This window comes from Phasianus colchicus, chromosome 6 (genome assembly GCF_987193195.1).
Source record: "Phasianus colchicus chromosome 6, bPhaCol1.hap1.1, whole genome shotgun sequence".
NCBI lineage: Eukaryota > Metazoa > Chordata > Aves > Galliformes > Phasianidae > Phasianus > Phasianus colchicus.
The window spans coordinates 14,625,201-14,650,763 of NC_143441.1; the positions used below are offsets into that span (position 1 = coordinate 14,625,201).

General features: G+C 38.3%; 1 protein-coding gene across 12 annotated transcripts in view; it reads right to left on the minus strand.

Annotated features, from left to right (window-relative positions):
* Positions 1-25,563, minus strand: part of RBMS3 (RNA binding motif single stranded interacting protein 3) — a 697,193-nt gene that overhangs the window by 300,252 nt on the left and 371,378 nt on the right. For all 12 annotated transcript variants that reach the window (XM_090142518.1, XM_090142517.1, XM_090142519.1 and 9 more), the window contains one exon: positions 19,492-19,550. In XM_090142518.1, coding sequence (XP_089998644.1) covers positions 19,492-19,550 — 59 coding nt within the window. The remainder of the gene's footprint in view (positions 1-19,491; positions 19,551-25,563) is intronic.

Genomic DNA, 25,563 nt, shown 5'->3' on the forward strand with positions numbered 1-25,563 from the left:
AAGTCTAGGATGCTGAAGACAGTAAGAGGAAAAAAAATGAGGGAGGGCAGATGTCGCAGTTGTCTACAAATACAAGAGAGAATATCATTAAATAACAGAGAGGCTGATTATTCATGTAACCAGTGAAGGACACAGTAGGAAAGAAAGGCCTTCACAATGTTTAGATGTCATTCCAGAATCAGTACTGATTGAAAAAGAGAGACATGCAACCTGAGCCTTTTGAAAGGTTCACGCCAGGTTGCCCGCACATATAACACATTATGAATACCATCGTATTACTAAAATCACCTATGCCCTAAATATTTATCAAATAGAATTTCCTAAGGAAACTTAAGAAGCATCAGACTTCAGTTTGATTTCACATCTGATTATAAAGCTGTTATCAATCACCCTCTCAAATTAAAAAAAAAAAAAAAAAATTGCACAAAAGAAAGCAAACAAAAAAATGGTTTATGGACACTGATAGATAAAATGCTCATTTATAATGTCACTCACACACTTACCTAGGGTAATGCATCTTGTTCTAATCACTTGGATACTGGCAATTTGTGAATAAACCAGAGGGTTTGTTCACTGATGAACAATGACACTGAATAGAGGTCAGCTGTAACAGCTTTACAAGGAAAGATTGCTGGAGCTAAAATATATCTGTTGGGCTGGGTAAATACAAGAAAAGAGGAACACATTTTAACATTGAACTATAATACTGAAGGGTAAAAAGCAAGAGCCAAAAAGGGAGATGAATTAATTAGTGCGGTGCTAAGGGGTAGCAGAGGGGGGATAATGAAGTACAGTGGGATCAAATAAGGAAAAAGCAAAATTTAGGCTGAGTATGAAATACAAAAAAAAAAAAAAAAAAAAAAAAAAAAACCCACAACTTGCTAATAATGAGATTTATTATTCCGGGAATTGGTCTCTCAGGCAAAATGATGGAAACACCTGCCTAAGATTTAGGACTTTTAAATTTAGGTTGCGCAAAGGCACTAATGCACAACACACAAAGTATGCACAAAGGCACACACACTTCAGGGAATAACGCAGTACTGGTGGGGACAGAAAGAGCGGATGTGGTGACATCCTGTCATATCCCTCTGACTGAATTACAATTACCAACATCCTCTTCAAGAACAGCCCCAAACACACCCTACGCCTGCACCAGACCAGCTGTGCTTTGAAGCACTGCCCACTTGGAAAACAGATGAACACAGATGCATGAGGGGACAGGCACGCAGGTGACAGAACAGATTGGCCCAACATAGTCCTGCATATGGCAAGGTAAAGATGTATGAACACACCAGGACTTTGTTCCCAGTTCTAGCACTAAGTCTCCCAGCCACCTTTCCAGGCTTCCTGAGCATGCCCATACCTACCACAGGCAAAACAATTTTAAGTCAGTAAAGAACTCAGTATACAGAAATGCAGAATATCATTACACTGATTCAAGCATTTTGTTGCTTTATAAAGTATTGAACCCCCACCACAGCATTCAGAGGTCAGGCTTAGTGCTTTAGTTACAGCATGCTGGTTTTCAATGCTTTCTGGAGTGAACACAGCAGTTTGGAGGCACGACTGCTAGTGTTGCTGCCTATCCATTTTGGTTCACCAAGGCCATGTAAGCCAGCTATGGGGTAACAATGGGGTCTGTGAAGCAAAACAACATGTTGCTTCAAAAGGGCTGCAAGACAAAAATGCCACATGCAGCTGATGATCAGCAGTCTTGCTGCTACTGCAAGTGGGAAACATCACCTGAACCTTTGCTGCTACTGCAAGTGGGAAACATCACCTGAACCTGTTCCAACTTTTTTTGTTTGTTTGTTTGTTTGTTTTGAGGCTTTGCTCTGCCTAACTCGTATAAGTGTATGAGAGTAAAAATTAGTGAATGCTCTGCAGGCAATTCCGGGAGCACTGCAGAGACCACAATTAGATAAGCGCTCTGGGCAGGTCATTCACCTATGTGGGGAAAAAAAAAAAAAAAAAAAAGAAAGAAAGAAAGAAAAAAAAAAAAAAGAAGGGTTAAACACTGTAGCTTTATCAGGAAATGCGAAGCTTTAAACTGGAAGCAATTTGTTCAATGGCTATTTTGACCATAGAACTTCCTAATCTGAGTTCCCATAAAGTTTGGCTTGCAGCCAGCCAGAATGGTTAGTTTCAGCTGCACAGCTATCTTCCACAGAGGAAATAAAAGGATTTCAAGCCCTGGAGTCATTTCCTTTGGTTCTCGGCTCATTCAGAAAAAATGTCCTTTCGGTCAGTGATATCTCCAACTTAATTCCTGCAGCATGACTTTAAAAAAAGTCTTTGTGGGAAACTTTTTCTGAACGTTTGGAACTGTTCCCTGTAAGCTCTTTGCCAGTTGGTGTAAAATACCTTCTTTCCTCTCAGAAGCTTTCAAAGCAATAGGTCCTCTCCCCTTCTGTGCTAACTCTGAGTTTTCCAGAGCTGACTGTTCATATGGTGAGCCCTCTTAATAATCATGCAAAATGTTCACACTTGTACTGTCACAAGTATGGGTTTGTAGAACCGTACTTCAAAATACTCCAATTAGAGGTATCAATGTGCATTATCAAGTGCAACAGTACAAGCAAAAAAAGTAAGCATCTATCAAAGTAAGCAATGTATTGTTTTAGCCCAAATACCATAGGTTTTGAGGCATGTAATCGTAATATATTGCCTGCCTCTCACTTTCCAGAGCAGCCAACAAATAGTTGAAGATTTAGCCACAAATCTGAAAAGTGATCCAAAGGACGCAAGTAAGTTATGTTTAAAACAAGCACACAGGCCAGACAACATAAATGCCAAGAGTGTAATGTCCTATTGAAGAGAGTGCTATGCCTACTCCTTGAGGCTATCTTCCTAAGCTCGCAGTCAGAGTTTTGCTGAAATAATGGAGATAACATTTTTGACACGCAGTAATGACCAAGTTCATTCCAAGCGCATCAGACCTGGGAACACTATCTTTACATCATTACAAAAGAGAGAGGAAGCTTTTCAGACATATCCTCAGGCCTGTGATATTTCTAAAAGTACTATAAAAATACTAAAGCGTAGGGCTCAGTATACATGTTAGCATACGCAAGTCTAATAATAGTGAGCCTAAGTATTCTTTGTCCTAAAATGAAATGGGAAGCACCAGAGCTTACACATGTTCTGTGAAGACTGATTTTAGTAAAAATCAAGGTCTTCATCAGGCACGTGTTTCAGCATGTATCTAATGCTAACTATACACGTTCTAACGTGACCCTTTTTAGACTCAGAAAATTCAGACCGCAGAGTAAAGGACACATGCAAAATGGAAAAGTTAATGAGTTGAACCCTACTGGCAGCTTCAAATGTCAATGTCTATGTTGTCACTGATAATTAAATTATTCTTTCTAGGAAAGTTTATGACTAGGCCAAAGTCATATTTGCAGTTACTATTTTTGAGTTATGACTTGTGAAATGTATGTCTGAACTCTCACAACTGTCTATTCTGCCATTATAATAATGTAATGAATTACATGGCATGGACTGATATATGTATTTTGAATTTAGTAGTTCAACACACATATACACATATGATTTATAGAGAGAGATACATATACATACATAAATGGGTCATACTGGAAATAATTTCTCCTATTTATTTCTTTGAAAATTACAATGGATACAACAACACTAATTGATGGAGCAGATTTTCACATACAAAACTTCATTTTTCAACATAGTCACTGCCATTAGCGATGCTTTTTCATAAGCCATCAACAAGAGCCTGCATTCTGTACCAGTGGAGGTGACTCACTGCTTCACATCTCCTACAACAGCAACATTGCTGAAATGCACCACCCACCATCTCACTGTGCTCACATCCACTGTTTGATGATATTCAGTGAGCATTTACTAATGTCTATGGATTCACTTTTTTCCATGTGGAGGAATTCATTTCCACACCTAATCAGACTACCCCTCCCCTCTGCTGCCATCTGTCACATGGCAAAGAAACATAACACAGTAGTGAGGGGAAGGTTCAGCCTCTACCGTCACATCACCAACATTCACCTCTGGAGTCACGGGCCAACATAGTAAAGTAGAAGGTATTACTTTTGGAGTAGTCCTCACATATTCATGTATCACAAGCTCCATCACAACACTGCTCTATACAGAGCAACTGATGTCTTAAAACATGAGCTGGAATCATCAGACTGGAGCAACAGCAGCCCTGTGGTGATGGACCTGTGTGTACCAGAGAACAAAAAGATGTTCCTGCGCCAGCAGTGTGTGCTTATAGTCTAGAAAGCCAACTATATCCTGGGCTATATCAAAAGCAGTATGACCAGCAGGACAAGGGAGGTAATTATCCCTCTACACTCTCTCATGAGACCCCACCTGCAGCACTGCACCCAGACCTATGGGCCCCAGCATAAGAAAGATGTACAGCTGCTGGAGCAAGTCTAGAGTAGAGTCACAAAGATGACAGGAGGGCTGGAAAGACTGAGGGAGTTGGGTTTGTCCCGCCTGCAGAAGAGCTTGCTCCAGGGAGACCTTATAGTAGTCTTCTGCTACCCAGAGAGGAACTATAAGAAAATTGGAAAGGGATTCTTTATCAGGGAGTGCAGCAACAGAACAAACGATAATGGTTTTTAAACTAACAAAGCATAGGTTTTGATTAGATACTTGGAAAAAAAATATTTCCTATGAGGGCGGTGAATCACTGAAACAGGATGCTCAGAGAAGATGCAGACTCCCCATCCCTGATGTTTAAGGTCAGGTTGAATGGGGCTTTGTACATCCTGGTCAAGTGGAAGGTGTCCACACCCATGATGGGGGTTGGAATGAGAAGGTCATTAAGGTCCCTTTCAAACCAAATCATTTTATGATTCTATGAAAACTAAAGATGTTCTTCACCCTAACTCAGAGATTTTCTTACAATCCCTTGAATAGCACTGACTAGATCTGCAGCTTCCCATGTGGATGCCTACTAGAGACAAAATAAGCTGCAACATATCTCATTGCAGTTTTTCATCTTATTAAGGAGTTTTAAGTGCTATCTAATTCATGAAATAAATATATAACAATCAAAACATTTTTTGTACTGTAAAGTTTTCTCCCTTTAAATCTTTATTTATCAGAATAAAATGAGGATGCAGACACTGATGCACCATATAAAATAAAAGCCGTGTGTGAAGATACACGTTTTTGTTTTTTTTTAAGTAATACGTAAATTCAAACCAAATGTTAACTGGAAAGTTTCTCCCCTTTTACATTCATTCCTCTTCTTCTCTTCCTTCCAGGAATGCCAAACCCAGGAGCGGAGTATCAGTAAAGACTGTCTAAGCTGAAATGAAATTTCTGGTTTCACTTAGTCTTGTAGGCAACATGTGCTTTCACTCTTCCCTAAAACACAGTGGGTACCCGGGGCTTTAAAATCATAATCTGAAAATCCCATTTTCTTACGAGCCTTATTAATATGAGATGACTGAGTGATAGTCTCAACTTCCACTTCAAATAATAGAGGAGCACTTCATATCCATTCCTCCGTCTTATTCCTCATTCCTAAAACACAGAAGCTAACTTTCAAAGGCTAGTTAAAAAAAAAAAAAAAAAAAAAGTTTTTGGAGTCATTTTATTTTCTTTAATGTGTGAATCTACACATGCTTCCTAGGCCTCACACTGGCAAACACACAAGCAAGTTGCAAGAAAGCAATACAACACAGCAAGACTTCACTCCTCCAGATTCTGCTCTTTGGCATTTCAGCTGTTCCCAGAAACCACTGCAGCTCCCGTTTTCCCCAAAAACACCCCAAAGCAGCCAGTCAGCTTGGCTGAGGGCACAGCAAACAGGTACCAGCTTTCAGAGGAGGAAAGACTCAACAGGTAATCTAGACAGACAGCAGCTGTAGGAACTACTCCATCAAACACACAGAGAGAAGAAATTAAGTAAAATAAGGATTAACCATCTTCCTATGACAACTATCACTTCTATGACTTCCCCATTGGAGACTTCCATGCATGGATACATAAGGTCTCCAGAGGGGCATTTTGGCTCCTGAGAGCTGAAGTGGCAAATGGGGAGGAACTTGGGGAGATGGAGAAATTCAGCAGCTAAACATTCAGAGACATCTGACATTTCCAAGCAACCAAGTCAAATCTTGCTGAGGGAGAGGTTTCAGAAGTGATGAATCCATTAGTGCAGCCAGCAGCTCACAGTAGCATTCAGGTGGGTGTGATGAGATGAGATATGATGCTGGGCTGGATCTTCCCAACTGATAGTGGCTGACTTGGAATCTTTTGGCAAAAAAATTACTAGAAGCAGGAGCTAACCAGAAGGAAGGAACAGGTTGTAGGGATGGTAATTTCACTCAGCATACAAACAGATGGGAGAGTTTGTAAACTCAGAGACAATCAAAGGATGATAACCAGATCTATTCGTCCTGCAAACAAAACAAGCTGGAGAATGGAAGTGGTCAAATTGGAATGAAAAGTAACTCCAACATGGGATGTATAACAGAACACTAGTGGCTACCTAGATGGCTGAGGGCCTTAACATAAGTTGGATGAACTGGAATACATTCTATGAGTGAAAACACTCAGATATTAGGAAATATGGTGAAAGTGAACTAATGAGCAGATTACTAAGACATAACACGCATGGCACAGAGTAGGCCATAAGAGTGGTGGAAACGATCAGGTAAAGCCTGGCTGTAAGTAACACAGAATGATAGGACTGACAATAAACATGAGGAATGATAACTTTGCATTACTAGAGAACTGAGCCTGTACTACGGAGTGTTCCACAAGGGTAGCACCAATAACAACATGCAGAGACGTAGAAAGATGCAGAAAGGCAGGAAAGGCAGGAAATAGAGTGCTCATAGGGACTTTATTTATCCCTATGCAGATTGAGCGAAATGGGATATAAAGCAAAAATCACATTTTTAGGTGCTATTTCACAGAACAGCTGCGTAGGAAGCCCTGAAGAGCAGATGCAACTCTTAATTTGAAATGACCATAGAGGAGGTAGGTTATGGGACAAATTGACAAAAGTGAACAGTAACAAATTGCAACAACAGATGGTATTCACCCTGCCTGCTCAAAAATAGCTGGTGCAATCACTGACTACACATGTTAATAAGCCTCTTTTCTAAAACCAACCTTATACTGAGGACTAAGGAGGTGGCACATGTGCTGAAACTGTTATTAAAAGATTCCAGGTGAGATCCATGTGTCCACAGGTCTGTAAGCCTGGTATCAAATTGTCAGAAATTACAGAAAGAGTCAAATCACTGGAAATACAATACATGGAAAGAGCCTGGCTTTTGTGGCTTTGCCTCACAGACCTACTGGAGTTCTTTGAAAAGGTCAACAAGCCTGTGGATAAGGGTGATCTGGCTAATATAGTCTGCTTGGATCTCTGAAAGGCATTTGACAAGTCCCCAACAAAAGGTTTCTTAGGAAGCTATGCAGTCACGGAGTAAAAAGGAAAAATTCTTGGATAAACAATTGGTTAGAAGAGAAAAACAGAGGGTAGAGAGCAAGGTCTTTCTTACAGTGGAGGAACAGCACCAATGGGACTTCCACATGGAGCTCTGATGGGACCCATACTGCATGAACTACTTTTCTAAAAGACGATGAGAAGAGGCTAAAGAGTGAGGTGAAAAGATTATTTAGGAGAGAAGATAGGGTGAGGCAGTTGCGAATAACTGCAGAAGGACCTGATTATAATAAGTGGATGGATAATAAAACAGCAGAAGAAATTCAATGTAGATAAATTTAGATGATGCACGTGGAAGAAAACAATTTCAGTTTCATATTTTAAAATGATGCACTTTGTAATCCATACTAATATTGACTGCTTATTTTTTTTTTTTCAAAAAAGCCAACTGATACTAAAAAATTTTATAAAAGGAGGAAGAAGTAAGAAAAAGAACTGCAGAAACGTCTACAGATCTTCCTCTGTCAGCCCTCAAATATTTTAAGTTCCAAAACCTCAATCTCATAATTAGGCACTAGGGAAAGCACAACAAAGAGCTGTAAAACAGAGACTTAATTCCAGAAATCTTAGAATAACTTGTTGCAAGCATACACCTTCTGCTTTAAGTGCAGCTATTTTAACAATTCTTTCTGATGTAAGGACTCTAGCTCACCCATCCTGATAAATATGTATCTGTCTCCAAAATCCAAAGCATATTTAATATCTGTTTCATGATTTTTTTCTTTAATAACTAACTTTTCTTCTCCAATAATTAGCAATAAAAAATCTATTTTTATTAAAAAGGAAATAACTACTAGGATTACGTGCAAGAAATATACAACAATTAAACTCTTAAATTCTGAATGATCATTTTTCATTAGTTTGGAGGCATTTTGAAAGATACACTTCATCAATTATGTAGAATTTACCATGCAATTTACTGTGAGCTGAACTGACAGATAAGAGTAACCAGGTTACCTCAGGCAAACCAGGTCACTCAGACTTTTTCTTGCTGTTTCACAATTAAAGGTTGACCACAGAAACCTTTACTTTCAGCAGAATGACATCTTTGTTTGTCTAAATATGCAGGCAATTAACACCGAGATAACATGCATTTAAATGGAGGTCCCAGTGACCCCCATCTCCTAGCTGCAACCTTTGCTCTGAAAACAGACAGCTTAGCAAAAATATTCAATTAATAAAAAACTGAAGGGCAACAAGTCCATTTTAAATCATTTAAAAATAAATAGTGTTTACTGTTCCATATTTAATAAGTTAATAAACAACAACACCATGACTAATAATGCAAGCAACAAGGGCATAGGTTTGAATAATCTTAATAGGGATCATATTCAAAAAATAAAATGAAATTTAAAAAAAATCTAGTTATTTCTCTTTTATTCAGAATATTACAGAATATTCTGTGAGAAGTTATAGCCTATGTTCTTATATTTTCTGAGCCCTGCATTTCACTCCTCTTCACATGTCCCAAACCCAACTGTGACACTATAACTTGCTCCAGTTACTCAAATTTCCAATCCCAAATATTTCTTCCTCCCCTCAAACATCCATAGCTCCCTTCCAAATTGTTTGTTAGGCAAGAACAGTGAAAGTTCTTGCTCAACCATAGATGAGGAAGCAGAAGTTTTCTGTGGTTAAATTAAGTGGATAAGAAGTAAACTCACCCTGCACTTCCTCCCATAGGAGCATTGAGTCTCCACTCTACGTAGCTGCCCATTACCTGAAAAAATTCATTAACTGTTGTATTTGAAATCCCACACCTCTGTCACATTTGCTTGAAACTGGCCAATAACTTATGAAAACTCTGTAAACAAAACTAAACAAAACAAAAAGAAAGCTAGGCCACTTGGATATTTATCAATCAAATGAACATATGTTTTTATTTTTAAAGAGAAAAACTGAATAATTTTTAATTTTTTAATCAAACTTATAATTTGAGGGGTCTGGGGAAACCATAAATCACACCAGTGCCATCTAATGGAAGAAAACATCAGCCCACCATTGGTGTTAAGGAAGACCCTGTCAGACAAGAATTAAGTCATCAAGTAGGGTTGTTTCTACCAGCCCTAATGTGGACTCCTCCTTTTCTCATGTATAAATTTAAGTCTTCACAAAACATTCCGGACTTAGAAAAAAATATATATATTTTAAAACAAAATCACTAAACATTAAGATTAGAAAGACTGGTTTGGGATTTTCTTTGTCTTTTTTTTTTTTTTTTTAATTCAGCATTTTTTTTAAATGTCATTAGCTAAATTCAATGGGGTGTTTGTTTACCTGTACTACCCCAAATTAATGGTGGTTTCCTAAGTTAAAGGCTGAGAAGTCCACAAGACAAGGTTGCTTCTTAATTGATTTATGTAAAAAACAACTGTATAATGCTCCATAGATGAGCACTTAAAGCCGTATCTCTATATGCCTGACATAACCTAAATAGATGGAGCAATTACTCAAAATGCCCTCCTGTTCTGACTCCAGAACTAGCTTGAATAGGATCTCGTGCAGTGTTGAGCCTCATCTTTACTGTGAGAGGTTATGATTTTTCCCCTGTGCTGCACATATATTCCTATTTCAGCAACCCCCAAACGCCCAGAAAAGAAGATTTAATAAAAATGATGGCACGGTCTATTAGTGTTTTACTTTCACAGTATATTATCTACCACAAAAAAGAACATTTACTTAATTCATCTGGGTAAAATAGTTCCACCAATCAAAACAACAGCCAGAGAAGTGCACTAATAGGGGAAAATGCAAAATGATGACTTTTCTGATTGCTGGCATAATGCAAAAGTTAAGTCACACTATAATTAACAGATCTGATTCAGAATGGTTCCTGTTGAGTAGCCGTATTCAATAAGAGTCTGTAGATGGGATTTATTACCAAATTGTTACTATAACAAGTAAGCATTTGTTTTGCATATGCAGCATACTCTGAGAGCATGTGCTGGAATCTGCTCCAGCAGAAGTCAGGAGCAGGGTAATGTCCTCCTCTATGACAGCCTAGGGGCTTCCAACATTCAGCTCCTCTTTGTCTTACAACTTTCGAGCAGCTAACTTCTCAGCAGAATATTGTTGCTTTTGGGAAAGCCTTCAAGAAACCAGTGGCCAAACACAACTACAGAGATTTGAGCTGCTGCATAATGGCATCAGATAAAATACAGAAGTTCAAGTTTAAGAGAAGTGATTCTGCAAGGCTGTTTAAAAAGCCAGTGCATTACAAGTAAGGTTTCAACAGAGCTGATTACAAGCCGCTGTTTCAAGACACAACATTTCTCTTCTATTCAGTTATGTGATATGAAATAGATATTTCCAAGTCTGCTGAGACCACTAAGAGCCTGCTAACATTACCCAGTCCCAAAATGCACTTCAAACACATGCCAAGCTATTGGCAAAGTCTTCTACAGACCAATGGCTCAAAACATTAATCACTGTGTATAAATTGAAATTTTACTTTTTTATTTCTCTAGATGGAAAAAAAAAAAATTAAACCAATTATTTGCTAGTGATATGGGTCTGCAAATTTTGGAAGCAGTAAATTAAGAATAATCACAGATTAGATACGTCACAGAATACTTAAGCATCTTGGGTCTTTTTACAGAAAATATTTGCTAGGCTATGAGTTCATTTATGAAAAGATAATGACCCAGGAAATATTTTCCTTAATTGCAAAGGAGCTGTTTATGACAGTGTCTAGGGAACTAATTAGAAAGGAGTTTCATCTGTAAAGGACCTGGCTTTAAACTCAATAAGTGATTTTTAAAGGACTTGCTTGAGATAGCGCACAGTATCTATGCAGTCAGATCTGATTTCTGAGGAGTAGCAACATTTTCCAGAAGTGGAAGCAAGTACATCTCAGGTCCCCATGATGGCATGGAGGCAGCCAGTGTTGGCATGCTCCTGCTACAGGGAATTGCTCAGCACGATTCATCAAATCCTTTTCAGTTTCACTACAGCAGATGTGGAAAGCATTCAGAAGCATGCAAATGGGAGAATAGCTACCTCTAACATGAGGTTTTGTGAAAATACTTCTGTATTTGCCAAGGGACATAAAGGACCCACTTGCCAATGGAACAAGTGCCAGGAAAGTACTTCATCTGATAGCATCATACGCTCCTATTGAGCGTCATTGCCTCTTTATGTTACCAGAACATACAGAAACTTCACCTGTTAATTAAAAAGGGATGGCACCTTACAGATTTTTTAATATACACTCTTTTGTTTTCCATCGAGAACCTTGTAACTAAAATCAGTCATATCTGTAGAATAGCGTTACAGTTCCTGCAGATCAAACATACTTCTACTGGACATGATAGGCTGTGAACTTAAAACACTTCCTTGTTGTGTGAACAGTAAACTCACAGCTTTACTCAAAGAAGTGAAGCAAAATTTAAAACAACAAAAAAGACCTACAAGAGGAACTCCAAACATTTAAGAGTTTTAAGCAGCCAGTTTCATGATGCTTAAATGTATATCAAGACTTCAACAAAATATTCAGCATGGCAAATTGGCTTTCTTTAGTTAACATTTCGAAACAAATAAAAAAAAAAACAAAACAATTAAGCATTTAAGGAAGAAACATAATTTCAAAATATTCTCAGTAACAGTGCCCCAAAACAAGTGATAAATTGAAAGAGGGCTCTGCATTACTGCTAGTGGGCATTAATGCTATACTACTCAGTGCAACCTCAGCAGCAGGACTGACCTGAGGGCACCAGTGAAGACTCTCTGTATTTATCAGCTAGTTTGCTAACAAAATTTGGCACCAGTATGTATAGTTCATACTCTCTATTTAAGAAATCTGGAACTCAAGGAGCTCGGACTGCTTCAGGCAGAGCCATACATAAAACTTGTCAAGTGCATGCCCACGCTCAACATCTAGTCAACCTTCTCAAATGCCTCACTGTCTTCTGAGCCACCAAATTAAAATATTCCACGTTGCTACACTTCTAATAACTTCTGAACTCTTATGCCACTTATTACGTAAAACTTTGGAATGGAACAAAAAAAAAAAAAAAAGAAAAAAATGCAAACAAACAAAATTAACGTACAAAAAGTCACCACATCTATTGTTTATTCCGGCATCGAAAATAGGATTGACTTATTTTTACGCAAGTCGAGAGTTTCAAAATTAAATAAGTCTGTTTTACAAATTATTTACTTTCTACGAGATCCATTTCCCCTTGAAGCACGCTGTGCATGCCCTCCTGGTGTGAACAGTTTACAGTCTGTGATCAGGCACAGACCTACTTGGCTGGATTTTTTTCCCTCTCAAACTGGCAATTCTGAGGATCATAAATAACACAGCACAGTTATTGCATTTTGAGCTTATTTCCAATAAATAAAATTAGCTAAGCAGTTTTCTATGCAGTTTAGCTCTTTCTTTGCTAGCTTATGATCTCACATTGACTTGCTTCACATTGCTAGTCACAATTAAATTCTGCCACTGCAAGTATAAAATGAAAAACATAAATTAATAAACGTGTAGTGAAAAATGCATACATTCAAGTGATCACAAATAAGCTTTAATCTTCACAGGATATTTGAAAAGAAAAAAAAAATAACCTTAAAATTTAAAATTATGTATTGCCTAACATAGATTCCAGTGTATATCAGTTATACGCTACAAAGTTCTGTTTATCAGAACACTAGAGCAGAAACCTCATCATTAAGCCCCAAATGATCAGAATACTTAGGGATGCTGGTAAACTTAAGCAGTTGAGCAGCACCACTGACTTAAAACACAAGGCAGGACAGATTCCTCTGGGGAGTTACGAAGCAGCAGTTTATCAATCCATTCCAATTATCTCCAACGCTTACAATAAGCCTCCAGTTATCCCCTTTTTGTTCACAAACAGTTCGCTTATAAAACAAGTCATGGCAAAGTTTAAATCTTGGTCTAAAAACAGCGGAGCAACTAGAGAAATAAAATTGTATGGGGTCTATGGTGAGTTAGCACAGATAACCTAATGGCACATTTTGACCATAAACCCACTGCAATCCTAATGAATGTGTACCTACATTTTTAGGTTCTGAACTTTAAAGGTAAACAGATCGTTGCTAATGCTTATTGACAAGAAAAAATGTTGTAATGAAATATTAAAATTATAAATAGAGTCTCTATAGTTCTCCTCATGTTAGACCCATTTTTCTCTTAAGACTAACACTTCCATTCAACAAATCAAGTCACGTTCAGTTTGAAAAAAAAGCACATAAAATGAAGAATATGCAGTTGAAGTGTTTGTCTCCTACACATTACTGTGATTCATAGCTTTTATTTATTTAAAAAAAAGAATTCCCACAGGTGGGACTTCAGACTTTCAGTCATTTTTCCAGACTGAACTACTAAGGTCCTAGCAAAATGCTCAGAATAATGTGAGCTCCCGATTAAACCAGGAAGTAAATCTGTATGCATGCAATTAAAGTGTCTGCAAGGGCAGATGCAGATGACAGTAATTCATACTCTAAGAAATGGGCTTGTGTATTTGGCAGATTAACTGTTCTGTATTCCATTGCAATGAGGTATGGAAACTGTACTGTGAAACAACCATTACTCATTCCCTCTGCTCCAAGCACGTAGGTCTATCAAAGTCGAGCCAGGCTGGAGAGGGCAAGGGGCGACTGCTGGAAAGAGAAGAGCCTACGTGTTTCAGATTAACACTTCCCTTGAATGGCTTCTTTTATTTAATTTCCCCTACTTTTTAAATTAGCAAGTACAGTAGGCCCAGAAGGGAAATGCGCAAGGGGAAGAGGGAGAGAGAGGGAAAAAGCAAAAGCAGCCAAAACTCTCCAACTTGTTCATTAGGGTTTTTGTGTTTGAACATCTGAATGAATCATGTGTCTGTTTTTCATTATTCTCCATATGTGATTGTTGCCTGCTTTGTTCATTGATTTCTGGCTACTTTGTCATGACTACGCTTATTTTGTTTTATATATTGTTCTCTCACAGAGTGATGGTTGCTTCTAGTATGTCTCACTTAGTATTTATGCCACCAACAAAGACTAATATTTAAATGAAATGTTACGTCAAAAGAATTCCCTTGTTAACTCCCTTGAAGCATATACGATTTCTTCAGACCGACTGCTTAATTCATACCAGGAGCAAATCCTCAGATGACACTATTCCTTAGCATGCCAGTAATGTAGCAGGTATCGCAAGGGTTACTGAAGGGTGACGTACTGTCCATTTTTCAGAGTGTCTTCTGCATTCTTCAAAGAGGAAATCTAACACTTTTGGTAACCAGAAGTCTATTTTAACTGATTTGCACATTTATACATATGGTAATTGAAACAATTTCTTAGTTGTATACACTATTTTATATTTTTAGGTCTACTCTACACCTTGGAAAAAAACATGAATGAGGCTGAAATAGATTTTGAAATCTCCAATCACACAATTTCTTCTATCATTGACATGAAGGTAACCTTCCTCACTGCATAAACAGCAGAGGATGATTATGGGATCATTTAACAGGATTGCTCATACTTTGGGAAAGATGTGTGATAACCAAAAGACTGGGAAGGAGCAAACAAAATGCCTGCTGTTTGTTTGCTTGCTTGCTTGATTTAAAAGACTGGGTGTAGGTCCCGGTGAATTAGAGATACGTCAACTTAGATTCAACTTCTGGAAAAATCTTTCAACAAATAGTAAATAAACCAATTCACAGTGCCTCAAAGGCACCAGGTGATGAGTATCACACAGCATTGATTAGAAAGAATAAATGTCACACTGCATCTCCATCCAAACACAGGTAACTAAGTCCCACAGAGAGGTAAATACTGTATATTTCAATCAAAACTTGGTTGTCCCTCATAACATGGAGATGGAAGAAATACAACCTAGCTAAAACTGCTGTGACGTAGGTGCCAAACTGATTGGCACATCCAATTTAAAAATAAAGTTCTCAGTGTCTCACTGTTTAACTATCTGGTATGCCGAGAAGGTTTCCTCAGATGTCTCTCCCAGGTCTGTTATTATTCTGTCTTTTCCAAATTATCTTGTCCAGTGGATTATAGAAATCATTTATTAACTGTGAAGAGGATACTAAAGAGGTAAGTGCTGTAAGCACTCTGAAGGACTTAAGGCTTGAGAATAATCTTGACAAATTAAGGAGCAGCCAGGAAAAAAAGACGATAAAATTCAATGCAGACAAATGGAAAGTACTAGCCTTAGGAGGGAATAATGAGCAGCACAAAGAAGAACACACAGTAAGGAATGCCTGGCTGGCAGCAACGCCTGAGAAGAGAACAACAGAACCAAGGGGCTGCTGAGAATCTCTTAGCAACACCCTCATACAGCATATGTTCTCATACAACACCGTCAAAAGTACATTTAAACCTTAAATATACATAGTTCTTTATATGTATAAATAAGCAAACAGGGGAGCCACACGATCACACAGAATACAAATGAAATAAACTCTCCATGTTATTTAAAATGGCCAGACTCAGGCTGACTGACATTCTGTGCTCGGCTCTGAGGGCTTGGTTAGAAGTGAACTAATTAGAAAGACCGGTGAAGTGCAATATAAGAAACTTGAAACAGATTGTCTCTAAGGAAGGAGTGAGAGGTCCAATGTATAATCTAAAGAAAGATCAGATAGTTACATAGCAGTCTTCAAATATATGTTTGCTGCAAAGAAGGAAGGAATAAACTGTTCTGCATCCACTGGGAAGCAAGAAAAGAAGAAATAGGCTCAAATTGCATAAAGAGAGATTTGGGTTAGATATTAGGAAATACTTTATTACAGCGAGAACAGCAAGCAATGTTGCAGCTTGCCTGAAGAGCTTGCAGTGCCTCCACCACTGGAAGCCTTCAGGCATGAGCGAGGCAAACATCCGCAGCCTGGCTTGGGCAGCACTGGTCCTGGCCTGGGGCAGAGGAATGATGGACCTGATGACTTCCTCACATCCCTTCACTGTGATGCCTGTCAGGCTATTTTTTTTTTCCCCAGTTATCTCACTGAAGAGGAAGGAAATTGTAGCCAGCTTTTAAAGAAGCAAAACTTCTATTCTTTTTATGCCATGAAGCATTCTGTTAATAAATCCAATTATGTTTATGATCTTTTAATGGCACCACTTATGTCATAAAGATCCATCTTTGCAAATACAAATAAATATATCTCTCTGCCCTACAGTGTAATAACACAGCATAAAAGCAAACTTTCACAGAATTCTAACTCACTGTTGTATGGCTCCAACTACAATAATATCAAAACAGACTACAATATTAAAAATGCCAAACCAAGGTGTGTGTCTTTCTCAAAGTTTTACCATTCATATTCTTCACAATCTTTTCACTTCACACTTTCGTGTTTTGTGAGGAGATCCATGCCTTTTCTTCTATACTTCAGGCAATGGGAATTGAAAGAAGCAAGGATCACGTGATAATATGTTTGTGGGAGTGGTTACAATCAAACATCTATTGTGGTAAGAGAAGGCATGAAGGACAAGAAGGACAATCATTCAGCCTGTTTCTACAAGATTCACTCCATTAATCTTTAGGCTCCTGGCTGAAGCATCTATGGTAAGATCACAGTGGTCCCAATCAAGATCAGCAGAGGCAAATAATTTCTCCCTTCCGTAGACTTAATTTAACTATTTAACATATTTACAGACCAGTTCAAATCCAATTCCATATGCTTGCTTTGTGTTTCCATTTCAAACGGACAACTTTAAGACAAAAGCCTGGCAGATGAGAAGCTGGACATGAGCAAGCAGTGTGCACTTGCAAACTGGAAGGCCAACTGTGTTCTGGGCTGCATTACAAGAGCAGTGGCCAGCAGGGAGAGGGAGGTGATTGTCTCCCTCTACTTGGCATCTTGCAAGGCATCTGGAGTACTGTGTCCAGGCCTAGGGCCCGTAGCGCAAGGACGACATGGAACCCTTGGAGCGGGTCCAGAGGAGGGCCACTAAGATGATCATAGGAGAGGTTGAGGAAACTGGACTTGTTTAACTTGGAGAAAAGAAGGCTCTGGGGAGACCTCATTGTAGTCTTCCAATATTTGAAAGGAACACAAACAGGAGGGAGAATGCTTACAAGGGTAGATAGAAAAGACAAAGCGGAATGGTTTTAAACTAAGACGGGGGAGGTTTAGGTTGGATATTAGAAGGAAGTTTTCCACACAAAGGATGGTGATGCACTGGAATGGGCTGCCCAAGGAGGTTGTGGATGCCCTATGCATAAAGGCATTCAAGGCCAGGCTGGATGTGGCTCTGGGCAGCCTGGTCTGGTGGTTGGTGACTGCATGATTCCAGGAAAAGATGAAAAAAATGATAGAGTTGACTCACAGGAGAACAGAGAACACCTCAAACTTGCGTTGTGATAAGAAGGAGGTAATACAACCTAAATGTTCCTGGCCACAGAGTAAAGTCTACCAACCTACCCAACTGCAGACCTCCTATGTCTTATCTTTCACATCAGCAACCCAGGTCCTGCAGCTCCCCTTGTGCTAAGCCCCAGCTTCTTCTTGCTCCAGGATCACATCCCCAACCACTCCTAATCCAAAGCCCCCTCCTATCCTACCACGTTACAGTTCAGAGCAGCACACTTCCTCCTTGTCAAACCAGCTCAGAGCCCTTTGAACTGCTTAGCCCCTTTTGTAGGTCCTAGTCCTTTCATTTGCTGCTAGTCCTCCTCTCTCTCATGGTCCCCATGCCACACTCTTTCTCCAAAACCCAGCCAGCAGCTGGTACATCCATCTCCTCCTGGCTCAGAAACTGCAGCACTTGCTTCTGTGGCCCCCCATGCCAGCTTCCTGCACTTGGCCTAGTCCATACCTCCCATGGGAGTATTCCTCCATAAAATAAAATAAAACAAAGCAACTAACAAAACCAATAACCAAAGCTGTTTCTCACTGTGTTTTTCAAAGTTATACAGACAGCGGTGTTATAAAAAATCTGTTTTCACAGGTATCAAGGAAAGGAAAAGCAAGTCCAGACAAAAACAAATGTATGGCAGTGCTGTTTCTGATGATGCCTCATAACCTATCGGACTGGTGGAGTTTTCTAAAACTAACAATGGTAATTTTCCAACCTACTTTTCTTTCAGCTAGTGAATGCTGCTGCTGGCAGGCATCCGATAAACTTCTACACTTCTACAAACATCAAGTATGCCCTTGGTACATCTGGCAGGATTTTGCACTTTCTCACAGTTTGCCCAAATGTCTTTCCCTGATGCTTCTCTTCAGACTTCATCTTGTCACCAGTGAGATATTTCTGTACACAGTGTTCATACTAACTCACACAGATATACGGCCCACAACATTTGTCTTATCAGAAGAATCTACTTCAGTAGATTCTATTACTCCAAAAGGATTCTGTATATCACTGCATAATGTTACAGACGTTTTAAAGCAAAGGTCCCCACCATACAACTGATTGCTTTTCAGACTGGTAAATGAATAACAATTCCCTCCCTAAGATAATTCTACATGTTCGCCAATATTTAACTATGCAGATTTGGCTATACGTACACATGTATACCAAACGTGTTATATTTCACTTAAAAGTTTAAGATATTAGCAAAAAAAATAAGAAAGAAATAAAAATGTAAAACTGGAAAATTATTTTCATATCTTGGTATTGCAACTGGTAGATATATTTGTGTCACAAATAATTTCTACTTTTGGTAGTGTAGACCAAGACTCTACAGAAACAGAAAAATTAAACCAGGTTTTGCTTGGGAAATTTTTCCCATAGGTTTCTCATTTTTACATCAGAAATCAATTTGAATCACTAATGGTATCATTCAAATCAGATGGCACTATGTAGTTAGAATGTAATTTACTTTTCTGCTGAAGCAATTTGATACTTGTTCTGACTTGTGATTTTCATTTTGTTTGTTAATGAAAAAAATTAATGAGTAATGACACTGGAAACACAACTCAAAATATTGGCATTATTAAATATGTTTACAAGACACTTTACATTATGTTGATTGCAGTGTTGTAGCTATAGCCTTGGCAGCCAAGCCACCAGTCAGTCACTCAAATAATGAACTCGCAAGGCAGACTTTTTGCACATACCTTTGCACTGATTTGTGTTTTTGTCAAGAATTGCCTTTGTTGATACAATTTTCCCATACCTAAAGAGAAAACAAAAAACACAGAAATACATGTTATTGTATTTTTATATAACACATATCATATATCCAACATACATTTCAAGAACAGTAGATCTCCTTGTTGGATGAGTGTATGCCTGATACTCCTGGAGACTTCCTTCTCCCACTGCAGTTCAACAAACACCTTTAGAGATCATTTGGAAAGCACTTATCCTCTGCCATAGCCTGTTTACCTCTGACCACTGCACTGTATTGATAACATAAGTGTCTGATACAGAGTAAATTGTAGGGCATCAGCACTGCTGACAATGCTTTTTTGGTTATGTTAGTTAGGCTTGCTTAAAAATATTTTTTCATTTTTAGCTGCCAAGGAAAATTTGTTGTAATACAGATGGACTAGATCCAACAACAATGCGGGAGGTATCTCATCATTTATTTGCATGCATATGTATATATATATACACTCTGAACTTCTGTTTTAGATAAACAGAAACTTTTGAGATTTATATCCATCTCCCAGGTCTGAGATGAATGCTAAAATTTATCTCAATATATCAAACCTTCCACAGGCAGCACAGCACTGCACCAAAACTTGAATTAGGGCACATACAACTTGTTACATTAAGCAATTAAACCATAAAACAGCTATGTGTCTTCACCTTACAGAGATTTAAACTAAAAATGCAGATTTAATGGTCACAGTCACTAATCCCAAGTGAATGACCACAGAAGGCCATTTATAGTTGAATGCAACACTTCAAGAGAACGAGGACAGTAATTTTATTCCTCTAGTTACTGTCTTGTCTTGGTCACTGTTTCACCGAAGAGACCTTTCTCCAAAATGTCCCTTGCCCAAATTTTATTTTATTTTATTTTTTTTTAACAGTTACAGCTACTCTGATAGATCAAATTTTCACTTGGAAAACTCCATGATACGCAACTTCCACTATTAATGAAGAACATATTATTATAAAAGACAACAACAAAATTGCACCTTCAAAAGGCAAAACAAAACACTAGATACATTCTTTTACATGGGTGAAATCAACAGGACATTGACTGTGAACCACCAAAGTGCAGTAGACCAATTTTTATTTGATTAATGTTTATTAACAGCAATATAAATTTGGCATTAGTAGCTTCTATCTAAATTCCAGAAACTGGGATATGGAAACCCTGCCAAATTATCTTCTCTGGCTCAGGACCCATGTCTACTACTATACAGAAGTGAAAAAAAGTCCAAGTGCTGTATACTCTCTGACATACAATTCCGTAAATATATGCAGAAAATTGGAATAAAAATAAAAGTAAAAATATTAAAAAATAGAAAGAAATTTAAAAAAAAAAAAAAGAAAATGAAAGAAAAAAATGAAGAAAGAAAAAAAAAAAGACAAAAAAATAAAAAAAAATAGGAAAAAGATAAGAAAGTACAGATAACCAAAGAGAGAATAGAACCAGCACTCAAGGAGAAAATGGGATCTTTGAGTTTCAGACAGGGATCCAGTGAACATTTAAATATCATCAAAGGGGAGCGGCACCAACAGGAAAGACTGGGGACAGCCTACATAAATGATGCCTAAATACATTGGGACCCATAAAGATTTGAGGCAATTTTGCATCTGAAAGACAAAGTTCTCAGCTGAAGTCTCCACATTAGAGGTAACTCATTAGTACTTAGATAAAGTACTTTAGATAAAGGCCATCATCTCTCTTTATCTTGTTTTTGTGACTGACCAAACTGCCACTTTCTAGTGTCACTGTTTTTTCTTTCTCTAAGAACCAGAAAAAACATTTATCTCCATTTGACTTTCATTTTAGGCAGAAAAATGCTTTGCTTTCCTCTCCTTCAACTGAAACCACTCTGAAGGCAGGCAAACTGACCTAAAAACATTAACAGTTTGTGCAGCCATCTTTCAGGAGACTTTTTTTTTTTTTCCCCCCAGCTCTATAGACAGGCAGAAATTTGTGCTCTGAGAGCAGACGCAATCCAATGCACACCTACCACCATGGGCAAACGGACAGGTAGCTGTAGGTCTATTTTGCCGTAGCTGGCACCACTTCAAGAGCTTACATAACAGGTTTAATGTTAACTGTGAGATCACATGCTTTTCTAACCTCAGGTGTTTTCAGAATTGAGGCCTTTATACTCACTTATGTTCCACTTAGTTTTATAATTCTTCACAGTAATACCTGGAGTTGACTTTGGCCTCAAAGACGTTAGGGCACACATCTTAAGCAAGCGCAGTCAAATTCTCTGCCACTATGATTTATGGTTGCTCAGTGGGCCAGTTTACCCAACAGGAAACTTGGCTTGTGCAGTGCATCTTCATTTATTTGATTTATTTAGATTTAAAATTGACTACATGAAAAACATGCAAAAACATGCCTATCTTGTACAGCAAAGGGCTTCTGACAGATATATGGAAAAAGAATCCAACAAAAATCAGTGGCTAACCCACAACAACCTCAAATAAAACACAACCCCTACCTAAACTTCCGCCAACAAAAACTAACACCCAGCCTCCATTTCAGTTCAGCCACTCCTAATGAATTGATATGTTGTTTCATCCAAGTCACCTCAAAGTTAAGATTTCTTGCCAGCAAAGACAGACATTTGTGGTTGCCCCGCTTTTATTACGGATTTCACAAAGTTATTTGCTGCATACTGTGATCCTGCAAATTCTTAGTTACACTAGAGATTTCACTCATAGAAGCAATCCTGTTCAGTCCAGAAGTATCCTCCAACACGTAGTTACACGCACGCCACCTTTGAGTTTGCAAATACAGCCATCTGAGTACTGAGAGGTGCCACAACAACAAATACCATTACAGGCAATTAGCCATATGCAGCCAATTTAATCAACACTATAAACTCTGAGATCTTTCACAATAAAGTCATTGGAATTAATTTAGACACTATTTTCCTAAATATTTCATGTAATTATTTCACAGTAACCAGAACATCAGTCCTGATGAAGAACGTTAGCTTGTGTGCTGCATGAAATCAGGAACATATTTTGCTCCTATAAATGTAAACATGTTTCTTTCTTGCACATATAGAGAGCAGTACCAAGTTATGCCTCATCTCCAAAGGTGATGGTTTTTCATTTAGCTATGGTTTCCTCCAAGTGAAAGTACCAAAAATATATTCCTCAGTAACACTGCCCACAGAAATAACAATAAACTGTATTGCAGGAGACAGCTTCTTGCTTTCTTATATGTAAATGGAAACCACTACACAATCCAACAGCCTGCACCTCTGCTTCAAGAGTGGTATCATTAACCTGATACTAGCTATAGCTCGCACTTCATGAGAAAACATGATCACTATTTAATTTCCTCCCAAGTTACAGTGCACAGAGGTATTCTTTCCAAGATTTTGAAAGAAAAATTCTAGTCAGAAAAAAGATAATTGTGGAGTTCTGTTCATTGCAATCCCTTACCACCAACCTTTTGATATAATGACTGAATCATTAAGAATAATCTACTGCAACACAGTATCCAAGAGAATAGATGCTATGAATCTGAGAAAACTACCTCAAGAATGTGTCTAGTGAACATCTGAAACATAATTTTTCTCCAAAAGATTTCCAGACAGACAATGCATTGCTTTTCATTACGTTCCTCCCTAAGCATTATTTAAATGTGCTTTCGTTTGGTTTCATCCTTTTTTATTTATTTATTTTAATAAATCCTCTTAATCCTGTATCCAATGATGCTTTCAACATTTTTTCAATTTAACAATGTTCATTTAAGACCAGGTGGTCAAGTGTTCGAGAGATCTTCCATATAAGGAGCAACTGCACAGACAAGGACTTAAGCTCATTAAAGTGCCTGTGCAGTGAAATGAGGACTAGTTGTCTTCATTGTTCTTCATAATATATAAGGTCTAACAAGTAAATTACAAGACGAACAGTTTAAAAAATATAGGGGAAGATACTTCACCAGAAGGTGAAACTTACATGTGGAACTCATTGACCACAGAATGTGCCAATGGCTCACAGAGTGTATCTTTACAGAAAGCTATTAGACAACCTCTGGTAGACCTGTCCAAAAATAAAAGTAATCACAAAGGCACATTTGTGGTTCTGAAAGTCACATACTGCTAGAAGATGAGAGAGGGTATTAAGGAAGTATCACTACATATAGTCTTTCAAGAATCCCATTCCATTGCACCCCAGATTTTCCACCTACTCAGCAAGCTCTGGAAAGATGCAAACAACGCAGAATGAACTCCTTAATGTATATCAGAGCTTCAGTACAAATAGATCATTTCAAGAGCTTTCAGGCAAGCAGTCGATCAGCACTTACACTGCAGACAAGGATGACCACTTGTTCCTGCTATTTGATAACTACTGCTAAAATCCTTTCTGGAGGAAGCACTTGAGTCGTAAGTGATAGCTCCTGCAAGATGCGAGAAACTTTCCTTTCACCCACACCGATCTGAAACTGATAGGAATTTGCTTCTCACAGCACACAAGAGAGCAAGGCCATTTCTGCTTGTGCCTCCAGGAATTTAGGGGTGCAGAGGAAAGCAAGTGTATTACTAGAATTAAGAGAAAAATGAGATTCAGCTGGGAGCAGACTCAGGATGGAGGAATCAAGCAGCATTCACCCTCCTCCTGGGAAGGAGACAAACCAAAGCAGAAAGCTTGCTTGGGGACTGGTACCACAAACAGCCATGGAGTAGAAGACAGGATGTCCTGGGAGGCCAGATTGGCCAGGCCACTGAAACTTTTCACCTTTTTCATGTTGTTAAAGAAAACAAAAGCACCAGGGAGAAGTTCTTGTATTCTCTCCTTCAAACTAGCTTTCAAGCTGGCCATGGCTTGTCTTGTAACACAAAATGGTTATCAGACCAGACAGGCCAAGTTCCTCATCCAGCTTGGTACTGCAGGTAGCTGCCCTTCTCCATCCAATTATGACAGTAGGTCACAGACACCTACTAAACACTTCTTTTGCTTCTTTCCAGTCATTACCTGTGTGTTTTAAATAAACGTGAAACTTGGGATTTCAACCTGAGCAACCTCTTCACAGAGTTTTTCCTTGCTTAGTTAAACCAATGGAGTTTGCCTGCATTTCTAAGCATTTAGGTAACAGTATATGCCTTTATCTTGGGAGTTTTGTTTTTGTTTTGACCAGAAGTAATTGGATATAGATAAGAAACTCTGAGGCTTTCATTCTTGTGAATCAATACATAAATAGCTAACTGGGTTTATTTTGCTTAAAAGTAGACTCTATTAGGAAAAATTATGGATTTCTGGGTGGGGAAAAAAACAACATTATGGAAGTCTAAAATACAAAAGGAATTGCTACTGGGTTTCTTGCAAAGATGTTTTTCCTACAATGCCCTCCCCCATATACCTAAGACATCCAATTGCACACAGAAGGGAAGCTCACTCAGAAAAGTTCTCTCCATTACCAGAGATGGAGCTTGTTTATTGTAGTTTCTTCTGCTTGTTAATTTAAAGAGAAAAAGAAATTGGGGAGGGACAGAGAGCTTAAGACTAAACTCTCTTTTTATTCATACAGGTCTGAAATAACTACATTCATCCAATTCAAACTACTTTCTCTTTTCACTGACCATCTCATTGCTCGGAGGATGGTGGTTGCAGGGAGCCTACAGCGTACTAGATTAACAAGACCTTACTTTTGCCCAAGAAAGTTAGAGTTTAACCTCTGTCTTCTCCACTTCTTTCAGTCTGGCTTTCAAGTTTACAAAAAATCATTCCTTTGCAGACTATAATATAAGTTACCACAGGAATTTAAAATAGCAACTTGTCCAAGAGTTTCAAAGAAAAAGAGGTGTCTGTCTTAAGTCTTTTGGCTGTACATCTGTAATAGCACTGGACTTACAGAAGCTCTCCTAGGGATCTTACTGCTGAATTCTGTAAGGCTCAGAACTGCCTAGCAGTTCTGAAACAGTCATATGTTTCTGTTCTTAACAACAGAGTTAGGTACACAGTTTTAAGCAGAAAGTAAAGAATATTGTAGCATAAACTTTCCAGACAACGCAAGCTGATTAAAAGCCTAA